The 16,262-nt window shown below is 41.2% G+C and overlaps 1 protein-coding gene across 4 annotated transcripts in view; it reads left to right on the forward strand.

Annotated features, from left to right (window-relative positions):
* Positions 1 to 16,262, forward strand: part of SLC39A10 (solute carrier family 39 member 10) — a 45,746-nt gene that overhangs the window by 13,992 nt on the left and 15,492 nt on the right. For 3 of the 4 annotated variants that reach the window (XM_059702609.1, XM_059702607.1, XM_059702606.1), the window contains exons 2-3: positions 11,940 to 12,964; positions 14,737 to 14,944. In XM_059702609.1, the coding sequence (XP_059558592.1) occupies positions 11,951 to 12,964; positions 14,737 to 14,944 (1,222 nt within the window). In that variant the 5' untranslated portion in view covers positions 11,940 to 11,950. Of the gene's footprint in view, positions 1 to 10,381; positions 11,437 to 11,939; positions 12,965 to 14,736; positions 14,945 to 16,262 lie in introns of those variants that run through there. The other variant, XM_059702610.1, reaches the window with a different exon arrangement.

Here is a 16,262-nt window from a genome sequence, read left to right on the forward strand (position 1 = left end):
ATTTGAGGAAGTGATGCATGTGCCCGGGAAGCATGAACAGAAGCAGCAGGTCTAATGGCCAATTGCACACGTACCTCAAGGGCTGTCAGTGATCTTCGAGGAGTTAATTTGATTTCTAGTGATCACTGTCAGGTCCTGTGATTTTTTGCTTATAGTCATAAATGAAGAGCTAAGTTTCAGAGGTTCACTAAAAGAAAAGTGGTTTTCTTCCCTGTCAACGTTGACGAACCTGCATTCAATGCCCGGGCCCCTGGTGGAGAAGCCCTGTGCATGAGGGGCTTTCTGATGAGGCGGGAGCGACAATGTACTGCGTGTCACCCGGTACTTCCTCTTAACAAGTCATAGTCACTCTACCAACAGCTTAAGGACGAAATGCAGGTCTTCACCTTTTTTGAGCACCTAATTCAGTGGTTCTCAACCTTCTGGCCCTTTACAGTTCCTCATGTTGTGCCCCAACCATAAAATTATTTTCGTTGCTACTTCCTAACTGTCATGTTGCTACTGTGATGAACCGTCATGTAAATATCTGATATGCAGGACGGTCTTAGGCAACCCCTGTGAAAGGGTCGTTCCACCGCCAAAGGGGTCGCGACCCACAGGTTGAGAACCGCTGATCCTAATTTGAAGTATTTTAAGAGGCTTCAAGTTTAGTACGCAAGTACCACTACTCCAGTACTACTGCGGGGGTGGCTGACTTAGGGAGAATATAGGCCATAGGTGGTATATACAAGGGAAATTAATGGGAATGATAATTTGCTTTGAAAGAGAAGTTATCCTATTCTATTCCCTCCTTCCCTCAGCTTTGGAGTAAGACTTAAGGTTTCACACCCTGGCCCATCCTTACCGAGTTTGGTTATCTGAATCTTTTTGTATGTGAACTTGGAAGTACTAAACAATCCTACCTCGTGGGTTTACTGTGACCATTAAATGACATAAGGAACCAAAGGGCTACTTAATTCATCTCAGTTCTTCCATGGTTGAGGGACTCCTTTGTTTTCCCCCCTGGTACCTGGTTACCCCCAGAGTGAGGCTTAATGGTCTCTACGGGGCCTCACGGCGGTAGTTGTCCTTCTGTCGCCATTCTCTTACTCATGCAATAACCCACAGAGTTTTTTTCTGCCTCTCTTGCATTTTCTAACTTAAAATTACGTAAACACATCCTCTTTACCCTGCCAGACTAAAATCCTTGAGGGGCACTTTCTCCACAGCCTCCTGCCACATGTTCACAGCACGTGACTCAGTGAAATCAAAGCTTGGTTGTCAAACTTTTTAATCAAGTTTTAAAAAATGTTGGGCACGCCACAAATTTAGCATTAGCCCAGAGAAGTACTTTGGATAAAAATGTCAGCCCTTGTCTATGTAGTGCCTACCCTAAGAATGGAAAAAATACCATGGGTTCGTGTTTTATATCAAAAGGACATTGTCACTAGTGCATTTTCATCATCATAAGAGGAAAAACAGGACGCAGTAGAAAAAGGAAAAGCAGTATAGGCCATCAAAACAGGAAACTAGTTTTTTCCTTTATAACAAATTTCACAAACCTTTAAAGTCATCTTTCATTAAATCTAAAATTCTCATTAAAAACTTCAGCTTAAAGTTTCAAAGTGCCCAGTCTGACCCAGCAGCTTGATGCTGCCCCCTAGTGTTTTGTGCCCCTTGAAGTTTTCTTGAGTTGAACTTCACCTTTTCCTAAAACAAGATCTGTTTAAGTTACAATTAGATTCCTCAATGTTATACTAAGTCCTAGTCTCCTTGGCATTTCCTCCAGCTGCTGGTAGGGTTTCTGATAAGATAGACGCAGTCATTTTGAGTTGGTTAATTTTTACTGCTTTTAGCCCCCAATTTTCCAAATAGGGGTGAGTTTTGTGTGGAGAGAAAACAGTATAATACAGATTTCCTTGCAAGATTATATAGGGGATTTTTCAAAGCAGGGGTATATGTTAATCTATTAGCTTTGTATATGAATAACATAAATTTGATTTATTCTGGGCTTTGCCTTGAAAAGTGTGATATAAAAATTTGCTTTCCGGCCCTGACCAGGTGGCTCAGTTGGTTGCAGCATCGTCCTGTGCAGCAAAGGATGCGGGGTTCAGTTCCTGGTCAGAGCACTTACCTAGGTTGTGGGTTCAATCCCCAGATGGGAGACAACCAGTCAATACTTTCCTTTCACATTGATGTTTCTCTCAGTGGAAAACTGTCCTCGGTGAGGATAAAATAATTGCTTTCTGGGATCAGTGTAGTCCCATATAACATTGTGTTGCCTCAACTGTACTGAAAATAAAATTGAAAATGCTAAAATTGCATGGGTGGTGAGCTTTTGTTTTTTAAGTTCTATTTTATTTTGAGCTGTGACTTACAGAATGATCTCTGAAAAATATTCTCTTGGACCTTTAATAACCACAATATTTCCTGTAATCATTTATGTAAACTAAAGTTTCAAATTATGCTAGTTATCAATATTCCAAACTATTATTTTTTTTTCATTGTTTTCTATTAAGTTCTGTGAGTGGGCCACACAATGACTTAGATTTTTCCAAATTGAGCAAATATAATCTCAAAAATTGATCACAGACTATTCAAAAGTGTGTTCAATGGGTATAAAGGCAATTTATAACTGAAATTACTGTATAAAGATTTACAGAACAATAGCACTCAAATTATTTCCAGCTGCGTAAGAGACCACAGTTAATGTTCTGACATTAAAACAACACAATTTATTATTATATAGTACCAAAAGCACAATTTATTGTTATATAGTGGTGGTGGTATTTATAGATGTAAGTATAAGGATAAAATTTAAAATCTTCATGTTTAAATTATATTCACTAAGAGTGGTAGATGATTTTGTAATTACCTAATTTTATAATTACTCCTTATAGTTTAGATATTTTACTGCTGAAAAGAGAGGGAGGTATCAGATAGTACTTATCCTTCCTAACATTTACAATAGCCATGCTTACCCTTATTATGTGCTCTACTTTTGGGAACCACCCATTGCATTCAGAAAAGAGGTTTTTAGAGATTAGAAAAGAATCAGAATGTTGTAGGACAGAATCTTTATCCTATTAGGATTGTGTACTTTTACAGGACCGGGAGTATTGTTAGAATTACTGTGAGTCATGTTTGGTTATTTTTCATCTGGTAATTAAGACTTGTCAGTCAGTGATCACTTTAGTTCTCAGACCTCTTTTCATTCATAGAGGAAGTAGGAAATCTAGGTAGCCTTCAGCTGTAGTAACAAGACAACAAAGATTTACATCCCACTGTCCTATTAATCCTATATAATAAAAGCCTAATATGCTAAGTGTCTGGTCGTCCAGTCAACCAATCAAAGTAATATGCTAATGATATGGTAAGGCTGCTTAACCGCTTGCTATGATGTTCACTGACCACCAGTGGGCAGATGCTCCTACCGATAGGTTAGCTTGCTGCTGGAGTCTGGCCGATCAGGACTGAGCGAGACGGGCCGGACACACCCTGGAGTCCTCCTGTGGTCCATTCTCCTCCCCTGCCCCCCTGGCTGGCCAACCTCCCGCATCCCTTCCCGGCCCCAATCATGCACCAGTGGTCTCTCAGCCTGGCCTGTGCCCTCTCACAATCCAGGATCCCTCAGGGGATGTCGGAGAGCCAGTTCCAGCCCGATAGTGCAGGCCAGGCCAAGGGACCCCATTGGTGCACAAATTCGTGCACTGGGCCTCTAGTATCTAAATAAAAGGAAACCATTTCAGATGTGCCCTCACACTTGTAAACTTTCTTCTGAATTCACTTTATATATTTTGTGAATTTGTGAGTTTTAAGATAGCGGTTTTCCCTACAGTTGTCCACTGAATTGGTAATTTAAAAAAAATGTGTAGGATAAGCCACGGGTCAGCAAGCTGTCTCCCATAGGCAAAATCAACCTGCTTTTCTGAGTTAAATATTGGCACACAGTCCTCTCCTTGGTGTATGTGTTGTGTATGGCTACTCTTGTGCCCAAATGGCAGAATTGAGTATTTGCCTTAAACACTGTGCTGCCTGCTAAACCTAAAATGTTAATTATCTGGTCCTTTTAAGCCTGCCAACCCTTGGGTCCAGTTCTTAATGCCCATCATTATTTGACATATTGCTATTCCAATAATTGTATCTTCCTAGAACCTATAAAATACTTTGGTAGAAGTACAACCAGTCAAATATAAGTGCATAGTATGAATGTACGTTTTCATGTCCTTCCCTAAGTAACACAGAGGCCTTTCATCTCTCCCGGGTACATTCTCCCTTAATAGGAAGTATAACACCTTTATCAGTGTCTGGAGTTGCAGTGTGATGCCCTTGGCCTTCAACTCTGAGCTACCACCTAACACTGTCATACTGTTTCTACTACTTTTGTAGCATCTCTCACAGTTTACTAATTTAAAAGAAGTAGTTTTATCTTCCTGGTACCTCCTTCAGAGCAGAATATATTTCATATTTTTATGTCTTCTCCTTGCCTGTCCCCTTTTCCTTTCCCTTTCCCTTTCCTCCTGGTCTCTTCACCCATTATAGATCAGTGGCTGGTGTGGCTTAGTCGTTGAGCATCAACCTATAAACCAGGTGGTCAGTTTTCGATTCCCTGTCAGGGCACTTGCCCTGGTTGCAGGCTGGATCCCCAGTAGAAGGTGTGTAGGAGGCAGCTGGTCAGTGATTCTCTGTCATCGTTGATGTTTCTATCTCTCCCTTTCCCTTCCTCTCTCTGAAATCAATAAAAATATCAAAACAAAACATTCATGATCACATGTTTATAGGTCTGTGAACAAATGTTTTGGAATAATAATTCTTAATGCACTTCTTCTGAAGATGAATCATTCTGTTTATGTGAAATATATTTCACACTGTTATACCTGCTTGATGCAGGGGACTATGGAAAGATTGATTTACATACCTTATGAAGATAAAGAGAATAATATGTGATTTGTTATTATAAACCAATGAAATATGTAAAACAATGTAATATTAGAAAAACATTAGATTGTAACATAGTATTATTATATAACTAGAGGCCTGATGCACAAGGATTTGTGCAAGAATGGGCCTTCCTTCCCATGGTTGCTGGCACCGCCTTTGCTCCAGCCCAGAGCCGCCTTTCTACCTTTGTTCCGGTCTGGAGCCCCCTTTCCGCCGTCCCACGCTGCCCAGAGGCCCAGAGCGGCTGGGGTGGTGTGAACGCCTATGTCCTGCCCCACCCCGGCCACTCGGTGCCTGCATATGCAAATTAACCCACCATCTTTGTTGGGTTAATTTGCATACTCACACCTGATTGGCTGATGGGTGTCGCAAAGGTATGGTCAGTTTGCATCTTTCTCTTATTAGTGCATGTTATACATAAAATTACATATGCACCAATAAGAATAGATACTATATATTATGTGTAATATATCCTATCTAATAAAAGAGAAAAATGGTAATTGGCGTACGATGATACCCTTTTCATTGGCTAATCAGGGCTATATGCAAATTAACTGCCAACTATGATTGGCAGTTAACTGCCAACTATGATTGGCAGTTAACTGCCAACTATGATTGGCAGTTAACTGCCAACAAGATGGCGGTTAATTTGCATATGTAGGCTCAATGCAGGGAGGCGAAAGGGAAAGCAGGAAGAAGCCCCCTGCCACTGACAGTGATCGGAAACCCAGGGGGGAGCTAAGAGCTGGGGGGCAGGGCAAAGGCGGCCCTGGGGCCCTGCCCCCCAGCCATGATCGGAGAATCAGGCGCCTTTTCCGCCCTGGCCAGTGATAGCAGGAAGTAGGGGTGGAGCCGGCGATGGGAGCTGGGCACGGTCGAAGCTGGCAGTCCCGGGAGCTAGGGGTCCCTTGCCTGGGCCTAAAGTGAAGCCCACGATCGCGGGGCCGCTGCAGCTGCGGGTCCCCGCTGCCCGGGCCGGACGCCTAGGCCAGAGGCCTCAGGCCTGGTCAAGGGGCCGATCCGGTGATTGGTGATCGGAGGGTGATGAGGGTCAACTCCTCTGGCCCAGGCATCAGGCCTGGGTGGGGGGCGGAGCCGGGGATTGGGGGGATATGATGGTCCCCTTGCCCAGGCCTGAAACCTGGGTCAGAGGCGTCAGGCTTGGGCGGGGGGTGGACCAAGCGATCAGAGGGAGATGGGGGTCCCCTGCCCAGGCATGATTCCTGGGCCAGAGGCCTCAGGCCTGGGTGGGGGCCAGAGCCAGTGATCAAGGGGGAGATGGGGGTCCCCTGTCCAAGCCTGACACCTCTGGCGCAGGCGTCAGGCCTGGGCAAGGGGCCGATCAGGCGATCGGAGGGTGATGGGGGTCAACGCCTGAGGGCTCCCAGTATGTGAGAGGGGGCAGGCTGGGCTGAGGGACACTCCCCCCCACACACACACCCAGTGCACGAATTTTGTGCACCGGGCCCCTAGTATATTATAAAGCAACAAGATCATGTTTCTGTCCCCATAGATCTTTTTTGGTATAGAAATTTAACTGCATAACTTCTTAATGTTCAGAACATACTTTTAAAAAAATTAAACTTACTGGGGTGGCATTGGTTAATAAAATTATATATGTTTCAGGTACAGAATTCTCTGATACATCAACTATATGTAGCATTGCATGCCCACCACCCAAAGTCAAATCTTCTTTAACCATATATTTGACCCCCTTACCCTTTGTTAACCTTCCATCCCCCTTCCCTCTGGTAACCACCATATTGTTGTCTGTGTCTATGAGTTTTTGTTTGTTTTTGATGTTTATTCATTTGTTACTTTTAGTTTTATATCTCACTAAGTGAAATCACATGGTTCTTGACTTTTTCTGACATATTTCATTTAGCACGATATTCTCAAGATCCACCCATGTTGTTGCAATGGCAGTACTTCATCTTTCTTATGGCTGAGCAGTATTCCATTGTGTATGTGTCGCATCGTTACCCATTTATCCAGTCCTCTAGCAAAGGACACCTCAGTTGTTTCCAGGTCTTGGCCACTGTGAATAATGCTGCAATGAACTTAAGGGAGCATATATCTCTGCATATGAGTGCTTTCAAGTTTTTTGATTAGGTACCCAGAAGAGGAATGCTGGATCATATGGTCATTCTATTAAACTTTTTTAAGGAACCTCCATACTGTTTTCCATAGTGACTGTGCCAATTAACATCCCAGGTGCAGTAAGTGAAGTAGAACATACTTTTTAAGATTTTCATTTTAATTAGGATATTACAGTTTTTTTCAAAAAAGTGAATAATTTTATGTATGTAACCAGTATAAATAAAAAATTATTTTCAAGAAAACAATCATACCAATTTTTTAAAAAGCTGACAAACCAGAAAGGTATGCTAAAATCAAATCACTGAAAGAAATTTTAAGAAAAATGTTCTTTAAATTCACTGTAAATGTATAGTACATAATATGATTTATGCTTTATAAGACAAATATTAGAGCTTTTACCAGGAAGACTTTTGCGTAAACACAAGAACTTGAAAGTTTTATTGAGGCTAACATAAACTTTCTTAACATAAATATGTAAGAGTATGGTTAGTTCAATGATGTTTCTATTTTCCCTAAAAGAGAAATGGATGTTAGGGGTCCTAGATCTTTGGGGGTCATGTTCACTTTATAGTTTTTTAAAAGAAGAAAATATGTATTAGATATGGAGAGAAGAAACTTCTTAAATTTAGAAATCAGAAGAAATTACAAAAACAGTTCAATAATGCATATACAGGAGAACATTCATGAAAGGGTAAACCATTGTAATCAAAATTAAAAGGCCCTGGGCAGAACCAAGTGTGTTTTTTGCAGAAAATATGACCAATTCATATTATGTAGTATCACATAGATGTTGATAAAAATAATGAGACAACATAATTTAAAAAATATAAATGAAAAGGCAAGATATTACTCCAAAATTAATACCAACTATTAATGAGAATGCGATGATCATACTGCTGGTAGCAGTATATAACTCTTTTTCTGGCATTAATAATCTTACGTTTTCCTTTTTATTTTTCTATTAAAGGCCCGGTGCACAAAAATTTGTGCACTGGTAGGGGGGGTGTCCTTCAGCCCCACTTGTGTCCTCTCACAGTCTGGGACCCCTCAGGAGATAACAACCTGCTGGCTTAGGCCTGCTCCCAGGTGGCAGAGGGCAGGCCCAATCCCTAGGTGCAGACCCTGGTCGGGCTCAGAGCAGGGCCGATTGGGGAGGTTGCGGCGCCACCCCCTGTCACGCACAGAGCAGGGCCTATCAGGGGGGTTGGGGCTCCGTACCATATCACACACAGAGCAGGGCCGATCAGGGGGTTGGGGAGCTCCCCCCTGTCACGCACAGAGTAGGGCCGATAGGGGAGTTGGGGCACTGCCTCCTGTCACCCACAGGGCAGGGCCGATCAGGGGGTTGGGGCACTCCCCACGTCACACTCAGGCAGGGCCGATGGGGAGGTTGTGGCTCCACCCCGTCACACACAGAGCAGGGCCCATGGGGGGGTTGGGGTGCCACAGCCTGTCACAGCAGAGCCGATCAGGGGGTTGGGGAGCTCCCCCCTATCAGGCACAGAGCAGGGCTGATCAGGGGGTTGGGGCGCCTTCCCCTGTCACACACATTGCTGCAGGGCGATCAGGGGGTTTGGGCGCTGCTCCCTGTCACACTGCTCCAGGGGCCAGGAGGCCTCACGGCTCCGCTGATCCCAGTGCTAGGAGGCCTCACGGCTCCGCTGATCCCAGTGCTGGGAGGCCTCGCGGCTCTGCTGATCCCGCTGCTGGGAGGCATATTACCCTTTTACTATATAGAATAGAGTCCTGGTGCACGGGTGGGGGCTGGCTGGATCAGGGTGTCCTGGATCAGGGTGGGGGTCCCGCTTGGGTGCCTGGCCAGCCTGGATGAGGGGATGATGGCTGTTTGCAGCTGGTCACACCCCCTTCAGGGTGGGGGTCCCCACTGGGGTGCCTGGCCAGTCTGGGTGAGGGGCTGAGGGCCGTTTTCAGGCTGGTGGGTGACTGAAGCTCCCAATCTCTCCTTTTTTTCTTTTTTTTATTCTGGGATTTATTTACCTTCTATGGCTGTCACTGGAACTGAGAGCTGGCTTTAGCTCTGAGGCTCAGCTCCAGCTCTGAGACCTCGGCTGCTGAAAGCAGGTATCTGGGTTTGTTTGGGTTCTATAATTGAAACACTGTTGCAACTCCAGCTCGGCTGGCTGGCTGAAAGCATGGGGTTTATTTAGCTTCTATAATTGCAACATAGTTGCTTAGAGTGCAGCTCAGAGCTGGGCGGCGGCAGGCGGGGAACATTGGCTTCCTCCTTCACTGGAGCAAGCAAGCCTCCTGTTCGCTTCAGCTGCCTGGCTGCCGGCTGCCATCTTGGTTGGCAGTTAATTTGCATATCGCCCTGATTAGCCCAATGGGAAGTGTGTTGGAGGTACAGTTAATTACCATGTTTTCTGTTATTAGATAGGTTGTGCCTGTGTATCACAAAATCTACCCAGGTCTGAGAATTAGAATGTAGCTTTATAAGAAAAGGGACTGTGCCATTGAACCCTCTAAATTTGTAGAAGAATTTATGTAGTTTTCATATACAGGGTGGGGCAAAAGTAGGTTTACAGTTGTTAGGACTCAAAACACAGAGTTCATTGTACTATTTATTAACTGTTGTATTATTTTCCTTGTGAACAACAAGAGAAAGACAAGTATCACATGATTTCACTCATGTAGAATCTAATGAACAAAATAAACTGATGAACAAAATATATTGATCAGAGACATAGAAGCATGAAACAGACTTGACAAATCTCAGAGGGAAGGGGCGGGGAGATTAACCAAAGAACTTACATGCGTGACCCATGGACGCAGACAATAGTGCTGTGAAGGCTGGGTAGGGGGAGGGAAGTGGCCACTGGGGGAAATAAGGGACATCTGTAAGACTTTCAACAACAAAGATAAATTTTTTTTAAAAAAAGGATCTTGATGGTTTTAATTGTTAATTATAAGGATAGCTAAAGTTAATCAGACAGAAAGCTTCCCTGATGGGGAGGAAGTAGTCTGCTGTCAGTCATCAAAGTACGTTCATGTTCCAAAGAGATTGCCCGGAACACAGATTTTTTTTCTATTTAACCTAATGGAAAGGAAAGGTAATTTTACCTGGCTACTTATGAATGGCAGGCTGGTGTAAAGTCAGAGACATGTAACAGTGACAAGCTGCTGAAGAAGGAAAACAAGAGTGTGAAGGTGGAGGCTTTGAGGGGTGGCAGTAGTGGTTAGAATGACAGCGGTGGTGAGTTAGCAGGGAGCACTGCTCTGCTCTGCAGGTCAAAGGTAAATGCTTCAGCTTTGGATATGGCTGTGCCTGAGGATGGAATGACTGAAGCAACAGTTAGCTTCTTTTTAAAAAGATTTATTTTTAAAATATGTCTTTTATTGATTTCTTTTTAAGAGAGAGAAAAGGGGGGGGGAGAGACTAATCGATGAGAGAGAAACATCCATCATCATCTGCCTCCTGCACACCCCCTGTTGAGGATTGAGCCCACAGCCCGGGCATGTGCCCTGACCAGGAATTGAACCTCTAGTTACATGGGTTGGTGCTCAACCACTGAGCAACACCAGCTGGGCCAAACCTGAATTTTTAATATAATTGTAGTTAGTTTAAGTAGCTACATGTGGCTAGTGGTTGCCATATTGGACAGCACAGTTCTGGACATTTTACTGTTTTAGATTTAGATTTAAAATCCATCTGTAATTGATTTTTTGGTAGGTGGAGAGGGATCATTTTATTTTCTTCTTGTATATAGAAATCTAGTTGGCCAATCACCAAGGAAAAGAGAATCTTTCCTAGTTTGGCACTCCCAGTTTTGTATCTCTGGTATGTTTATTCCCACACCAGCCACCACACTGCCTCTAGTAACTGGTCGAGGACATACTTGTTTCTAGTCTTCAGAAGTATTGTGGCCATTCTTGGCCCTTTCCCTTTCCAGCTAAGTATTAAAAGTATCTCAAATTCTCACAGAATTACTTCCGAGATTTTGATTGGGGTTACATTGGGTCTGTATCCCATCCAGTCATAAAGATGATATAGTCATCCATTTTATGTATGGCTTGCATTTCTCTCAATAATATGTGGTCATATTTTATGTAAAGGTCTTGCACATCTTTTGTTTTTTATTCCTAGCTATTTGCTATTGTAAATAATACCGTTTTCGAATTTTCTAATTATTGCTGGTATATTGAAATACAGTTGATTTTATGTTATTCTTATATCGAGCAACTTAAACTGAATTAACTTATTAATTCTTAGAGATTGTTTTGGATTTTCTACATACCCAATCCTGTCATTCATAAATAATGACAGTTGCATTTCTTTATAACTCACACATTTTATCATTTTATTTCATCTTGCCTTATTGCAATTACCAGAGGGACTCAAGAGCAGAATCAGCACACTATTTTGAAAAGGACCAGATGAGGATGAAGCCAATTCCAGTATAAATGTATAGACTCTTAAGTGTTGTGCTAAAAGGAAGTCAGAGTAGATGACTGGTAGAAGTCTGGTAGATGAGCCCTTATCAGTTTGTATTAATTCAAAGGGCTGTATGCTAGTTTGATAAAAGGCACCATTTTTACAGGAAGAGGAAAGAATGATCCAGAGCCATGGAGGAACTGGGGTAAAACATTTGCCTAGTACAGTGGTCGGCAAACTGCGGCTTGCGAGCCACGTGCGGCTCTTTGGCCCCTTGAGTGTGGCTCTTCCTAAGCCTTAGGAGTACCCTAATTAAGTTAATAACAATGTGCCTACCTATATAGTTTAAGTTTAAAAAATTTGGCTCTCAAAAGAAATTTCAATCGTACTATTGATATTTGGCTCTGTTGACTAATGAGTTTGCCGACCACTGGCCTAGTAGATTGGCACTGCTGGAAAGTGTGTGGTTATTTGGAATGTGAGTAAGTACAAACTAATGCTTGCCTCTCTTTTTAAATCCCTTTAGGAAAAATAGAAATGAAGGTACATATGCACACAAAATTTTGCCTCATTTGTTTGCTGACATTTATTTTTCACCATTGCAACCACTGCCATGAGCCACATGACCACGGTCCCGAGGAGCACCACAGACACCATCATGGACTGACCGAATCGGAGTCGAGCAAATTCTCAGAGCTGGATGCTGCCAAAAATGAGAAAAATTATTACATTGAAAAACTTTTTGACCGTTACGGTGAAAATGGAAGATTATCCTTTTTTGGTCTGGAGAAACTTTTAACAAACTTGGGCCTCGGAGAAATAAAAGTAGTTGAGATTAATCATGAGGATCTTGGCCACGATCATGTTTCTCACTTAGATATTTTGGCAGTTCAGGAGGGAAAGCATTTTCACTCACATAACCACCAGCATTCCCATAAGCATTTAAATTCAGAAAACCAAACTGTGACCAGTGTATCAACAAAAAGATACCATAAGTGTGACCCAGAGAAAGAGACAGTTGAAGTGTCTGTCAAATCTGATGACAAACATACGCGCGACCGTAATCATCGGTTATGTCATCACCATTGTTTGCGTCATCACCTCGATCATAACACTACCCACCATTTTTCTAATGATTCCATTACTCACAGTGAGCGTGGGGAGACTAGCCATGAGCCTTCAACAGAGACCAATAAAACACAGGAACATTCTGAAAGTAAGCCGCCAAAAGGAAAGAGGAAGAGAAAAGGGAAGAATGATGAAAATTCAGAGGTCATTACACCAGGTTTTCCCCCTAACCATGATCAGGGTGAACAATACGAGCATAATCGGGTCCATAAACCTGATCGTGTACATAACCCAGGTCATTCTCATGGACATCTTCCAGAACATAATGGTCATGATCCTGGTCATGGACACCAAGATCCTGATCCTGATAATGAAGGTGAACTTCGACACACTAGAAAGCGAGAAGCACCACATGTTAAAAAAAGTGCAATTTATTCAGCTGCTAATCACAAAGATCATAATGAAGATGACCGTCAACATGAGGTGAGTAGAAAAAGATGGTTGCTCCATAATTCTTAGATAATTGTGGAGCATCTTAAGGTGAAAAGAGAAGTAACAGTGGAGTAGTTAATCATATTAAAACATTTCTAGGTAATGTAAAAGAAACACGTTAAGGGAGTTAAATCAGATTAAATTTTTTATCCGGATTTTTACTTGCATTGTTTGTTCTCAAATTGGGTTCTTAAAATCTAAATGTTTGAAGGTTGTTAGAAAACATACCCTTATATTCATTATTTTACTATCTTGCTTATGACTTTCTTAACTCCTCAAGTTAATTTTCATGTTGTTATTAGCTGGTTTCCAGATATTTGAAAATTGAAGCCTTTTTTGTTCAATCAGGTATTTTGTGCATGTCGTAGGTTTCTTTTCTCAATGTCACTTTATGATAGGGCCTACTTGCTCATGATACAGTCTTTTCTCATGCCTTTGACAAATTTAGGGTGAATGCAAAAAGATACAATAATAGGAAACTCCAAATTTTCATGATTTTTTGGAATAATTTCACATCAATTGATTCCTTCTTAGTTTTTTAAAGCTATATTAATCTTAAACACATTTATTTTTTGTTTTATGAAAGTTATATTAACACCTTTGTTTATTCTAATTTTTATCACTCTTAAGTTTAGAAAAAATTGAATTTATTGTTCATATGCACAAAAAGCAGCACCATCTAATATAGAATATGATGGAATAAGACTTCATCCTTTGTTGTTTATGTCTTTACAATTTAAATATGTTTTGCATCTAAGTAAATATCTTTGTGTTTCTTCCCTGGAGAAATCACCAGATTAATTTGTTTTTAGCAGTTATAAACACTGATAATCTTAGTTTACTTTTAAAGAACTATATTCATCTATTATTATGGGTGATATCCTAGAATATTTTGTTGTTAATAACTGGACGTTATTATTAATATTTACTTTTTGTGTCAAACTTGTAGGGTCTGCATCATCAAACCTGATGCGTATTTTGAATTTTCTCAGGATTTATGGAAATATTATATGCATTGACTAGTATAGTACCTTATGTTAAAACCTGGGAAGAATCATTTTTTTGTTTGTATGTGTGTTCTGGGCTTGGTTTTTGTACCTAGGTAAAATCATAGAATGAGCTAGCAAGTCAATAAACAAGTATGCTGCCTAAGTGCGTCTGTATGAAAAAGAGGCAGTACCATCTTTTTGCCTTAATTTTAGATACTTGTTTTCTGTATGATGGGTTCAAACTTGTTTGCCCTGTTTCCTGCTTTGTTTTGTTTTGCACTTAAAGTTCTAGTGGATGAAGCTGCCTTGTTCTCATCTTCCAGCTTTAGCATTGGGCTAGCATTCCCTTCGGCAGGGAAAAAGTCTGTCTTATACTAAAATACAAAGTTATTAAAGTAATTTAAGTTTATTTAACACTGTTTTACAAGTAAGAATCTTGAGTAATTAATAAATACACTTTGACTAGAGAAGTGATTGCCCCCACCCCCTTAAGAATCTTGAGATTATAGTTGTGAATCTCTCTTATCAGTGGCAGTAGATCATTATCTTTCATGTGTTAGAATGGAAGAATGTTTAAAACCCATAAAAAGTCTTGGGTAATAAGTTGAATGTATCCCTATCATAAGCTCCTATCCAAAAGCTTTATTTCTAATATATATATTGTATTACAAATTATTTTCAAATAATAATTAGAATATTTTCTTCATACAGTAAATTGTTTCTGAATAACCTTTCTAAAATACTTTTTAATTTGTTTTAACAATTTCCTTACAGTGTTTGAACGTCACTCAGTTGTTAAAATACTATGGTCATGGTGCCAACTCTCCAATCTCCGCTGATCTGTTCACATACCTTTGCCCTGCATTGTTATATCAGATTGACAGCAGACTTTGTATCGAACATTTTGACAAACTTTTAGTTGAAGATTTAAGTAAGGATAAAAATACAGTTCCTGAAGATAAGGCAAATGTAGGGGCATCGGGTAAGAAAGATTTCTTTTTCTCCTCAACACAATTTCTATTCTAATTTTTTTATGTAGTTGAATTAGAAAGTATTTCCAAATTACTGCCCTACTTTTGATGTCTTTCAATATGTTTTCACATGTACGTTTAAAAGACTTGGGTAAGACAGGAGGCATGGTAGTATGGTGTGGCATTGCAGGGGAAGGATTTTGCTAGGGAACTAGATTAAAAAGGATACACAGGCTTGTGATAAGTGGGTCTTTCCTGATGGGCAAATGTAAGTAACGGGCCCCTACTTAAAATTATTTGTGTTCTAATTGCTTAACATTGAGCAGGGTTTGCGGATTGTTTTTAAGGAAGTACAGAGGAAAGCCAGTGGGACCTAGGGGCTATTATACTAAGTGAAAAAAGCCCGTCAGGGCAAGACAAGTACCACATGGTCTCAGGTATCGAGATTACCAGAAGGAAAGGAGGATGAGGGGGGACCGAAGAGGGTAAGGGGCGGGGATAACATTTGGTGATAGAAGGTGACTAGACTTTTGGTAGTGAACACACAATACAATATGCAGATGATGTATTATAGAATTGTATGCTTGAAACCTGTATAATTTTGTTAACCAGTGTCACCCCAATAAATTCAATAAACTATATTTTAAAAGCTAAACAGAAGCCTGTAGTTGTAACCATTATGTTCTTAACCTGTGCTGTGCTCGACTGCTTCCTGCTAAAAGGGTCCTTCAGTATGCTTTGCTAGAATATGCCCGGGAGATAGAGAGTTCTGTTTAGTTATACTTCATAGTGTTTTAACAGGTGATGCAGTCAGACAGGACAGTGGTATACAGGTAAATATTGGTGTACATTTGTATTGCTGCAAGTATAGATTAGTAAGAAACATGCAAGAATGGTCTTCTAGGTAGACAGGCTGGGTCCAGACTGGTGTGTCAGTAAAGGGAGCCAAAGTGAGTCCATGCGCGGATTGGAGTGCTGATGTTTGGGTGGATAAAATAGGCCCCTCTCTGGCTTCCTGTTCCCTGATGGTGGCGGGGGAGTGAGTACCTTGAGAGGCACCGACTTTCACGTGCTTCTCCGTTTTCACTGTAACGGGAGAGGAGGGGAAGCGAGGCCTGAGATTATTGAACTTAAAACAAAAGTCATCTGTTCTTTACAGGGAAAATGGAGACTGACGAGATTGTCACATCTAGATTTAAAATTAATAGCCTTTTTTATTTTAAAGGCTTCGAAAAATTCTAATTTTGGCTTCCACATCCATTGTAGATTATGACTTAGAGTTTTCCATACTGTAATATTGGAGTAATCTATATATTATAATAAGCTGCT

The sequence above is a fragment of the Myotis daubentonii genome, chromosome 7, assembly GCF_963259705.1.
Source record: "Myotis daubentonii chromosome 7, mMyoDau2.1, whole genome shotgun sequence".
Classification (NCBI taxonomy): Eukaryota; Metazoa; Chordata; class Mammalia; order Chiroptera; family Vespertilionidae; genus Myotis; species Myotis daubentonii.